Source organism: Tachypleus tridentatus, chromosome 1 (assembly GCF_004210375.1).
Source record: "Tachypleus tridentatus isolate NWPU-2018 chromosome 1, ASM421037v1, whole genome shotgun sequence".
NCBI classification, from domain to species: domain Eukaryota; kingdom Metazoa; phylum Arthropoda; class Merostomata; order Xiphosura; family Limulidae; genus Tachypleus; species Tachypleus tridentatus.
The window spans coordinates 132,292,560-132,305,094 of NC_134825.1; the positions used below are offsets into that span (position 1 = coordinate 132,292,560).

At 33.6% G+C, this 12,535-nt stretch overlaps 1 protein-coding gene across 9 annotated transcripts in view; it reads right to left on the bottom strand.

Moving 5' to 3' along the window:
- Window positions 1-12,535, bottom strand: part of LOC143224335 (UDP-N-acetylglucosamine transporter-like) — an 88,905-nt gene that overhangs the window by 8,452 nt on the left and 67,918 nt on the right. For 8 of the 9 annotated variants that reach the window (XR_013013345.1, XR_013013349.1, XR_013013371.1 and 5 more), the window contains one exon: window positions 1,633-1,758. The exons of the other annotated variant lie outside the window; for it this stretch is intronic. Coding sequence is in view for 4 of the 8 variants with exons in the window: in XM_076452730.1 (XP_076308845.1) it covers window positions 1,671-1,758 (88 nt within the window). In the remaining 4 variants the exon portion in view is untranslated. The remainder of the gene's footprint in view (window positions 1-1,632; window positions 1,759-12,535) is intronic. 9 annotated transcript variants of the gene reach the window in all.

Consider the following 12,535-nt stretch of genomic DNA (forward strand, 5'->3'; position numbering starts at 1 on the left):
TTTACTTAAAATCTTTATATTTTAAGTTTGACAAGATATAACACAATCACTATGGTTAGGAGGCAACTAAGCCTTTAATTTTTCTCCACACACACACACATTTTTCCATAATATGTAGCAGCAACTTAATAGTGATTAAAATTAATAGTAGAACAAGGAATGATAATATACCTATAACACTATATTCTAATTTTTAAAGGTGGAAATAAATAGTAATTTGTAAAATTAATAAAACTTATTATGTAAAAACAATAAACATTAATAAAAGTGTTAGAAAAATCTTTTTCCATAAGGAAAGAGCATTTTCAGAACCAAACTGTCCTTTCCACAAAATGTTATTCCACTGAGAGCTTTAAGGTTACTGATAATAACCGTAACTAAACCAAGTTGATGAGGTACATGTAAATTGAGCTCAAACTTAACATTGACTACTTCTTTTAATATAATATTTGTTTGTTTGTTTGTTTTCTTATAACAAAGCCACTTTGAGCTATCTGCTAAGCCCACCCAGGGGAATAAAACCCCTGATTTTAGTGTTGTAAATCCGGAGACTTACCGCCGGACTAGTGGGAGGTGATTTAATATAATATAGTAGTTTATACATTTTTTTGCAATATTCAAAATATTTCACAAACAAACACTAACTTTAAGTCCAAATGGAAGACTAGAACAGATAACAAGCAGCTAATTTACATATCAACATTTTAAGAACCATAAAATTAAACCCTTCTTGTTGTTTCTTAACTGACAATTGGATATCAACAAAAGGTCTGAACAGCTCACTGAACAAAACATAAATTCACTGAATCACCTCAACAAATTTTTACAAAATATTATAAAAACTTTAATTCTTATGAAAAAGGAAAAATATTGATACTGTGACACTAATTCTGTTTATTAAACTATGCAGGAGAAGTAATGTTTTAATAAGTTTAAGAGAATGATTAAATATTTTCACAGGAAAAATAATATTATCAAGCTTATGAAATATACTGAAAGACAACTTTTATTAGAAAATAACTAAACTTTAGTTAATATTCTGTAACAAAAATAATACATAATAGTTACTAATTTGTTTTGTGGAAAAATTCAGAAATAAAAGACACCTTTTACATCAAGTAACATTAAACAATGAAATGAACTCAATGCTGTTTACATTTTAACAAAAAATATTTAACAGTTTGTTAGCTAATACAGTGTAAAATATATATACAAAAAACACAAAAATAATCTGAATTTAACTGAATTTTAACAAACTAGTTAAATTCTGTTTTTGATGAAACTCTCCATTTCAAGTATAAAACATTAAAAATATTAGGTTCCATATACTATTTAAGATATAATAAATTTTAGTTTATTGTGTTTTATAGAAGTCATTAATCAAAACTGGGATGCAGGTGGGTCCAACAGGCACTTACATCACACTTAAAACCCAACTACTTTCAAAGAGTATACCTAAAATGATGCAGTTATCAACCTTCTTTAATATTTATTTATACCAACTGTAGCAATAAAATTTGATTATTACTTGTGCAGCAGGGCTTTTGAAACAACACATTTCAAAACTAGGAAAGTACATTTTGTCACTGCTTTTTGTGATGTTTATGTATCTTCTAATTATAATTTACTCACACACATGCCACATTAGAGTCTCTAATCTTCACAAATAGTCAAGCTTTTCCTTGTTGTGGGTTTCTTCCAGGATATCCATACAGGAGGGTGGCCAAAATGACAATAGAAGTACCAGAAAGGAAATAGCTGGAGACACAGAAAACCCATGAAAACCATAAACAAGAGAATGTTAAAAAGAAACTTTTTCTTCTCCCTCACTTAACTGACATGTCTTTTAAAAAATTTAGTAATCTACTTTTCACATAAATACTATTTTTGTTTAAAACAACCCAAATTATTTTAAAGATGTTTTTAAAACTTTTAAATTGATCATTTGAAAATCTTGCATATGTTCATTCATATCACAGAAAATAACTAAGCATTTTATTAGGGAAGTCAAACAGAGGAAAAGCTACCTATAACATATAAAAAAGATCTCCTTAAATGTAAGATTCAACTGATCTGTTCCACTTCCAAACTGTTTGTCATTATAACATCCTAAGGTTAGCATAGAATATCTGAGAAAGTATCCAACAGGATTTTGGAAAATTTTGTGTACCTGTGTTAAAGGTTTTTTCAAATATAACATTGAAAACCAATAATAAGATACAAATGTGATAAAAACTAATCAAAATCATTTATAAACTGAAGAAACGAAAATGCATTGATAGAAAAACGTGTTTCCATTTTCACCACTGAATTATGTAATAGACCCATGCATGCATCTTCTGGAGAATTACATCCCTTATGTTTAAACCTGTGTATAAAAGTTTACAGAACTTCAGTTCAAGGATAAGTTTTAATCAATAAAGAATTCTGTAATAATTTATGGATATTAAAATTACCCAAGTCATTAAAGCTACATAATGTCCATAAAAATATCACTAAAAAGTTGCATAAAAAATGCACAAGGAGTCTCACAAAAAATTTAAATATTCTACAAAATGGGTAAAGACAACATAATCAACCAGTGAGGAACAATTTATTAAATACAGGTGGCTGTACAATAAAAAAATGAAATCTTTATACAAAATTGACATTTACAAATGATTCATTATAAAAAATATACACACAATTATAAATGTAGTTAAAATCTTTGTAACACTGAAGGGAAGATAAAAATGCAATTAAAAAAAATTAATTTCGAGCAAAACAAGAAGCAAAAATATGTTTCTAAATTAATGTGAAATACAAGTTTCCTGTTTTTCAACAGTGATGTAGCTACATTGGATCTACAATATTAACAACAAATTTAGGTGGATTCCATTTGGCAACTGAGATTTTAGATAGTCATTACCTGGTAGCATCTACATTAATTGTATCTTATCACTTAAATTATTCATAAAGGTAGTAGATAAAACACTTATGACAAAAGAAATTTATGTTAGTTTCTGAAATTTGCTTTTAAATTATTGGTAATGGTAAAATATCAATGGTTCTGTAGTTCAAGATTTGTATAATTGATATTAGATTTTTAGTTATTTTTATATTACATGGTCAAAACTTCATCACATTACAAGAAGATCAACATTTTAAAGTAATTTCCACCTACTATTAGAGAAACAACCAGTGCCATGACTTGTAATAATTTTCAACTAAATCTATAAATAAAATACATAAATTTCATACTTTGAATGTATCTTTTTTTATACACAAAACAAAAACATAAAAGTAAGTCTACTGGGTAATATTTCACTATGTCACTTTTCTTCAAAAGGTCCAAGTATTTCACACCAGCACAGTTTTTAAAGAGAATTCAATCTCCTGATGTGCAATCAAAGAAAAAATTTATGATCAACTTGGTTGGTTGGTGTTTTACAGTGCAAAGCAAATAGGTTATCTGTGCCAAACAATCAGTAAAAGAATCAAAAGTAAAATACAATTACTAAAATTCGTAAAAAGGAATCATGTTAAAACAAAACAAAGTTTAATTTTTTAATTATAAACTTAAATAGACCAATGGTTTTTGAAAAACTAAAACATTTGTGAGGTGGACAGTGTCATCATTATCAATGACACTGTCCAGCATCAGGAGTAAGCTTGTGGACAAAATAGAGCAGTCATTGAAAGTCATAACGACAGCATGATAGATAAATGTAGATTATTGTGACCTGAGTGTCACACAGACTACACATTCATGTATCTGTCCAAGATAAAAGAAAACAAGTTAAAAAAACTGTGACAAATGCATAGTCTAGTTAGGACAACTTCTTCTTTCTGATCCTTACAGAAACAAGACAGCCAAAGTCCAATAGAGGGTTTTATCTGGAAAAAGCTTGTTTTCACATTGCACACTCCAAGTTGACTACCAAGTGGTGTGGAGCCAAGCCTTGAAATAAGGACCATAGTCCATGTAAGGAGCAGGCACAGCAGTGATAGTGCCAGAGCAGACAGATTTAGCTGCGGTGTCAGTGAGCTCATTCTCACCAATTCCAACGTGGCCTGGTATCCAGAAAAACTGGATAGAAGTAGATGTTAAAGAGAAATGGGCCAGTTGGTTTTGAATATTGTTGAGAACAGGGTGATAACTAATGTGAAGCGACTCCAGGGCCAGTAGAGAACTAAGCGAGTCAGTAAGAATAGTGCAAAATCGAGTACTGCTTAGCTACTGTGATCGAGGATAAGAGAAATGGTATAGAGTTTGCCAGTGAACACAGAAGCTGTAGAGGGGATTCAGTGTGCAACCACCAAAGCAAAACAAACCATACAAAGTCACCTGGTTTAGAACCATCCATATAAATGAGAATGGAAGGATGATTTGAAATATGTTCAGCAAATAAAAGACAGTACTTCCAATTGGGAGCATCTGTTTTTTTCAGATGACACAAAGTAAGGTCACACTTGGAAATGGTGGGATGGGCTGACCAGTAGATACAGCAGTGTAATCCAAGGATAGACCCAATGTATCTAACTATGCCTGGATATGAAGATCTAAAGGAACAATAGCAGATGGTCTGTTCTGAAAAAGTATGGCCCACTGAAGAAGAAAAACACAATCCCAGATGGGATGCTGTGGTAAGAATTGAAATTTTGAAGCATACAGTAAAGACAGTTGCAAATAGCAGAGATGTAGAGACTCTGTGTACAAACTCTGGACTTGGGAAGTGCAGAAAGCTCCCATGCAGAGCTAAAGCCTCTGATGATGAACAGGGTCCAACATCTTCAAGGCCGAGGTCCTGGCAAAGCCATGGACCAGAGACCCATAGTCCAATTTCGACTGAATAAGAGCACGATATATCTTTAGCATAGAACATCGATGTGCTCCCAAAGAGATGGAAGAGAGGACAGAGGATATTCAGTGCCCTTGTACATTTGAGTCACAGCTGTTTGATGTGTGGCATAAAGGTCAGATTATGGTCAAAGATAAGCCCCAAGAACTTTGTCTCAGGGACTACAGGTAGCACAACATTACTGATACAGAGTTCAGGGTCAGAGTGAATACCCTGTTAGTGGCAAAAGTGCATGCAAATAGTTTTAGAGAGTGGTAAGTTAAAACCAAATGCAGTGGTACACTTCAGTAAATGATTGAAGGCTGCTTAATAAACATCATGTTCAATGACTGACATGAGATGTGGAGTGATGACATTAATCTTTATACTGAAAAGTCTGACACTCAAAACACAGCCCTGAAGGACTCCAAGTTCCTGCAGAAAAAAACCGGAAAGTGTTGCATCCACACAAACTTGGAATCGCTTGCCCATTAAAAAAGTTTTAATAAAAATGGGCAAATGGTCATTTAACCCATATAAATGGAGGTCTCGCAATATGCCATACCTCCACATAGTATCATAAGCCTTCTCAAGGTAAAAAAAATATTGATACAAGATGTTGTCGTATGAGAAAGGCTTCTCTGATTGACGTTTAAATCTGAATCAGATGGTCCACAGTGGAGTGCTGTCATTGGAACCCACACTAGATGGGCAAGAGGAGTTGTTTGACTTGAGGAACCACACAAGACATGTATTAACCACCCTCTCTAAGGTCTTATACAGACAGCTCATCAAAGCAATTGAACAGGAGTTTGAAGGAATCTTGGGATCTTTCCCAGGATTAGAGAAAGTTAGGACAACAGTCTGACACCACACATCAGGAAAAACATTGTCCTGCCAAATCCAGTTAAAAACAACCAGAAAAATAGCAAGAGAACCAGGAGAGAGAATGTGCACCATTTTTTAGTGTATATCATCAGGACCAAATATACTGCCAGACTGGTGAAGAGCCAGTTTGAGTTCCCCCAGTGTAAAGAAGCAGTTACAGTCACAGAGTAGATCAGCCCAAAAGGAAACAAACGATTGCTCTGCCCAAATCTTGATGGCTAAAAAGATGGAGGATGAAGCAGAAGTGCTAGAAACCCGGCAAAAGCTTTCACCTAGAGGTATCAGCTAATTCCTGGCCATCAGAGAGCAAGATCAAAAGTGGGAGAGAATTACACTGTCCTTACACTAACACCAATTACACTAACCTTCCGAATCTTGTCCCATATAACTTTGGAACTGATGGTAGAATTTAATCCAAGATTCCTTCTGGCTTTGACGTCTTACCTCCTGAGCATGTACATGGGTCTGTTGAAAAGTGATGTGGTTTGAAAGTGTGGGATACTTACGAAAGGTATCCCAAGCCCGTTTTTGAGCCTTCTGTGCCATGTGGCAAGCAGGATTCCACCACGGATGAGGATACCGTGGAAAACGTCTTGGTTTTAAGAATACATCAAGCAGCTGCCTGCATAATATAGTCAGTCACAACTGCCATGCAGTAATCTATCGATAACAGAATCAAGTTCCACAAGGGCAGTGCAAGAGAACCATTTGGCTTGGTTTAGCTTCCACCTGGGCATCAACCACGACCAGTCTCTCTCAAAATGATAGGAAAATGATCACTACCCCATGGGTTACTGTCAACCCTTCATGAAAAGTAGGAGAATAGTGAAGGGAAGCAGACTGAGAGATCAATAGCAGTAAAAGACTGATTAAGTGCAAGAATCAGTACTGAAGAGATAAAGGTTGTGATTTGAGAGCATATGCTCTATGAGGCGACCCTTCCCATCTTTATCAGCACCTCCCCAGATGGTCTGTTCTGTTATGTCCATTAAAGTCCCACAGGATTAAAAAGGGAGATGGCAACTGTTCAAAGAAAGTGCCAAGATTTAAATAATCATAGGTCTCTCCAGGAGACAGATAAAGAGAACAAACAGTGATGGCACTACCCAAGAAAACACGAATGATTGTGGCCTCCAAGGGTGTGTCAAGTAGCAAAGACAGGGTGGGCATATGATGATCGACCAGTTGTGCCATCCATTTATGTATTTTTCTATCACAGAACCTGTCATTTCTGTACAAAAAAACTGCTGAAAGATGAATATATCAGCAGGTGTCAGAAATGTTTCCTCTTAAAAAAGACACACAGGAAGGTAAAAAGCAATCAGTGCTTTGAATTTATCCTGATTAGAAAGTAAACCTTAACAGTTTTGCTGTATCAAAGTGGCCATATTTACTTATGTATAGGCAAATTTGGTGGAGAGCCTTTCTGCTTTTGACCACTATCGACCTCTATGGATTCTGTCCTGCTTTAATTGGGTAGGTCTCTGTCATTAAAAGAAGATTCCAGCAACTGAGAGTGTGAACTAATGATTGTTTTGCATCTTGGGGGGGACGGAGAAGATGGACTCGAGGAAACACCCAAACCCAGAACCAAAGAAAGTGGATCTGGGAATATGCTGGAAGGAATGGTAGGGACAGAGATGGGTGTTGACAATGATTCATCAGCTTTCTTAACAATGGATGGTAAAAGACTTTTCACATGGTTTGAGAATAATTCTTTTAGAGTCACAGAGATGTCTGTCTGCATTCCCACTTTATGGAGTGGAGGACAGTAACTTTCGAGCTCAGGATAAGAAATGTTGTGGACAGTTTTCAAATGCTGTATCTCTTTGTCTTCCACCCACCTAGGTCATAAATGAAAGTAAGTGAGTGAGGGCTACTACAATTAACCCAATGAGGGCCTATTTCACACTTGCAGACATTGTGGTCCTTGCCACTGCAATGAATGCATGTAAAAGAACCACGACATGATGTTTTTGAGTGACAGAACTGCTGACATTGGAAACATCTGAGAGGATTAGGAACATATGGCCATACCTTGCAATTCAGATAATCTGCCTTGATGGTGGCAGGTGGACATGGTGATGTAAACATCAAAATTAGGACACTGGTCGGCATCATAATTCCATCTTTGCAAGTGGAGATACGTTTCACAGCAGAAACTCCTTAGGCGGAGAAACCAGTGAGGATCTCTGACTCGAGAATGTTCTTCATATATCTCTCATAATAACTCCTTGTGATGAATTCAAAGTAGCATGGTGAGTAGCCTCAATGGGTATATCCCCACTGGCATTTGAATGCAAGAGGAGTTTACTGGGTTTATGAGTGGATGTTTCCACCAGTATGTCACCAGAATGAATGAAGCTTTTTGACCAACTTATCCTTTCTAAATAAAGGATTATCCTCTAATCCTTTCTAAATGAAAAAGGGAGACATTTGCTTTACGATTTGTTTGAAAGAGAATGTAGTATCTGAAAATGAGGTATGGAACAGGTGTTGAAGAGGTTGGAGATTGCAGCTCAGAATTTTCAAGAAGTGGTCATTTACCTATGGTCTGTTTTTTGCTATTTTATTTTTATTTGGAGGATCCATAATAAAGAAAGAATATTTCAGTGCTCACTGACCCCGTCCATCATGGAGCCATATGAGGGATAGCACTACAAAGCCAAATAATGACGTTGCAGCAGCGTCACAGTTTCATGAGCACTATACTTAAACCCCAGCATCAGACACAATGTCCACAATACCTGTTGAGAATGTCCAACACTGGTACTTGGTTGGCCATAGTCCAAGTGAACCAGCCGACTTACCCTGGGGGACCACCCTAGGCTGCCCATCTACAGAAATTCAAGGCCAAAGTGGTGTGTTAGGTTTGGACCCCTCAACCATCAGGATCCTCTCATCCCCTTCATGGGTTGCCACACACAGCAAACATGTGTGTGGATGTTTAGATCCCAGAGGAGGTAAATTGAAAGAACAGAACCTTCTCTGGGAGATCCCTTCACTACATACAGGAATCCAAACTGAGGATCAACTATCCAAGAAATGATAGAGTTAGAATAAATACAATTATCCTAGAAAAACTGAATTATACAAAACACAACCATCAAATCTGTAACCCAAACAAACAAATTCACACATCTTTCTGGTTGAGAAGCTTTAGTAAAATACTACCCCACACCTTTCACCTTATTTCATGGTTTGAAATCAATATAATCAAAACATTGTTTTAATATATATATATTTTCAACAGCAAAGTATTAGAATTTAAAAAAGCAATCAATTGCTGTTACAAGAAAAAAGCAATCAAAGTTTTAACCAATAAATTTAATACAACAGGGCCATTTTATCACTTAACTAGAACCAGTCAAACTAATTCAAAATGAAGTTAAAATTGTGATATCAGTTTTAATCATATTACAAATATCAGCACCAAGAGTTAATCCTTTCCTTATGGGTTGGGTGTAATCCACCCAGCTCATCATCAAACAATATCAATGAGAGTAATTATATTACAATTTTTGATAACATACATATGCTTACAAAATTTTGCAGAATATTGGTAATCATTATAAGTAAGGCTTTTACACACAAAATATCAGGATTTTGATTAAGTATTAAGATTCTTTTAATTAAGTAATTTCTTGTAAAATATTTCCTTTCAAAATGTTGATTGCCCATCATTCAGAGTAATTTTCATTTTGAGATTAAAAATACTTTTATGCACCAGAAACATTTCAAATTTGACAAGAGAGATCTTTATAATGCCCAGATAATTATGAAATGTAGATTTTATTTGTTATTTTATACTATTGAATTTGAATCTCTGTATGTTTGAAAAATTTGATGTATAACCACCATAAAAAATTAATAAATATAAATTATGTTTTTTCCTTTTAGAATGACTACATGATATAACTCAAAAACACAAATGTTTAGTATTAATAGCTTAAATGCTATAATTTTATATATTTATCTATATTTATTATTTTTATTACATTGATCTCTCAGATACTGCTGGTTAGCATCACAGATGTTAAAATGTGGAGGTGCACATGCATTTATGTTACAGTATCCAAGAATATAAAACTGACTTTTATAAGGTGACCTGTCTTTGCTGTGTTTTAGAGGTCTAGTATTTTGTAAAATACAGTCATATTACAGTTATAATACATTATAAATATATATGTAAATTATTACTATTTAGACATATGTTTTCAAGCTTTTTTTAAAAAAAACATAAAACAGTAAATACAGAAATAAAGTAAACAATTATCTCTTCTAGCTACAACCACTGTACTCAAGTAGCTGCTTGTCATAGGTTGCTAAGCTTAAAGAAATTTTGCACATGGAGAATGTGAAATGAAATAAATATTTTTTTAATTTTATATATACATTTGAAAAACCAAAAAATGGTAAATTACTATACTGACAAATCAGAATTCCATTATAACTTATTACCTTTTGTAACTAAGCTGTATATGAGTCTACAAAAATATGAAATTTTGAACGGGCTAAAGACTTAGCCTTGTTTGTTTCTGAAGAAAGAGACAACAGCAATATACTTAAAAATGGCTGAAAATGTCACTTGGGGGATATTCTGAGCTTTCATTTGGTTATTCACATGTCATATATAGAAGTGTATATAAGGATGCATTTCCAAAAATGAAGAGAGGTGAGCTGGGCCACTGTATTTAATTGAGTACATGAGCAATACCTATGCAAATAGAAAAGACAAGAAGTTCTTAGATTATATTCTAGTTTTTTTCAATTTCAGTAATTTGAGTTCCTGATATGTACAAAACTGTAGACTTTGAATTTTGACATCAAACCAGAGCTACATTCAACATACCATGTGAAACAAAAAATTGACATTGTGTTTTTTTTTAATATTTACTATGAAATTAAATAATGGATTAGATGAAAACTTGAATTATAATTTATAGGTTTATAACAAATTTAACAGCATAATTGTGTAAAATAGTAGTTCAATAAAATTTTGAATGTGAGTCAACAAACAACATGGCTTTTGACCTGTGACTTGTATAGAATGAGTTAAAACATCAAAAATGGTAGGAAGCAAAAGAAAATGCTGAATATATATCACAAGCCTACTAAATAATCAATCAGGAGGGAACATACTTACCCTAGAGGCAATAAAGCTGGAGTAATATTTGTTGAAGGAAAATACTTTACCTAGTTATTGAATAGGATACAATTTTATCTTTTAAGGGTGAAAAAGGAGAAATTTACACCCACACCCACAAAAGCTGTATCAATATTAGAATAAAAGTAGCACAAGATTAGTTAGTAGAAAAATAATTCAGAAGTTTCACCAAGAATTATCAATCTTTTGTTAATATTAAATGACATTAGAGATGGTGTGTACAAAAGAAATGTTTGAAATGGAAGTATTTTAAAGGTTTTTCAGATGATTAAACACCTGTTTCTTGAAACAGGGTACTAATTTTGAATGAAAACTGCCAGCTTTCCACATTATTGAACCCTCTATTCCATTGTCAAAAATATGAGAAAAAAATTTTTAAAAATTCTTTTAAGCAATTAAGGTAGCCATTCTTCATGCTACTTCATGGTTGCAGAGATAAAATGCTTTGAAAAGTGCTTTTTCTGCTGGAAGTACATACCTTTTTTTAAAGGACATTATATTATGCATTAATATGAAAGAAAATTATGTCCAATAACCACAGATAATTTCAAAAAAATTTCCATGTGCCACAGAGTAATTTTAGAATTTTCTTGAAAGCACATTATTCAAGTGATGGTTTTACAGAAGTCTATTGTTCTTTATATATGCCCTTTTCATACTGGAAAACTTCCCTAGCTGCCAGTTGGAAAGTGTTCAGTCTCAAAATTACATTGTTGCTTTAACTATCCCATACATCTCTATACTTCACATTGAAATTTTTAGTAAATAATCTTGTGATGTTATACAAAATATAAGAAGACATTTACACCTTCTGCTATGACCACACAATACCATCAGATTTTGCTGCCTTTTTTCAGATGAAAACAAAATGGGCTAATTTCACTCCAAATCCATTTCAGCTGGAGTATGAAAACCTTCAGGATACATGTATGAGTAAGTAGTTCAAGTATTCTCCCAAATCTTAATTTATGCACGTTGTTAGATTATCTAGCTTCACACATTTCTCAAACATCATTCACATAACTTGTTCCAATACAGTTTCCCATGTTGTGGATTGCATGTCCATCCACGTTGAAGGCATTTGGTGTATTATTTTACTTTATACAGTTTCCCGTATTGTGGCCTTCATACCCATCCAGGATTAAAGTACTCATGTACTGTCATTTCACTCTGATGACACACTTTTATAAATGCTTTATCATCTGAACAGAGGGAGAAAACTTTGCTTATGACAATACATTTGCTTTTAATAATCCACTGTTAAGAAAACACTTTTATGTGTTACTTCCATTGCATAGATGATGATCCAAAATTACCTCAACAGTGGAATTTCCTTTGCAAATAAAACACATACTCAGATGCTTAGAGGAACTTCATTTTGAAACAGGTAATCTATAATTCTTCCATTTTTATTTCATTTCAATGACCTCTGACTATTTCATCATTAAATATTATACTAATACCTAAAATGTAGCCACATATCTCTTGTGCTGTTGTTTACTGTGTCATTGTTAACATTACAAAGGACATTTAACTAATGTTATGAATGACAGATATAGACTAATCTTTTTTTAAAGTGGGTTTAATATGTCTATGAACTTCTGCTATTTGTGTTACTTTCAGCCTTATTATGAGTCCTTCCTCAAGTCTAGCAACAAAT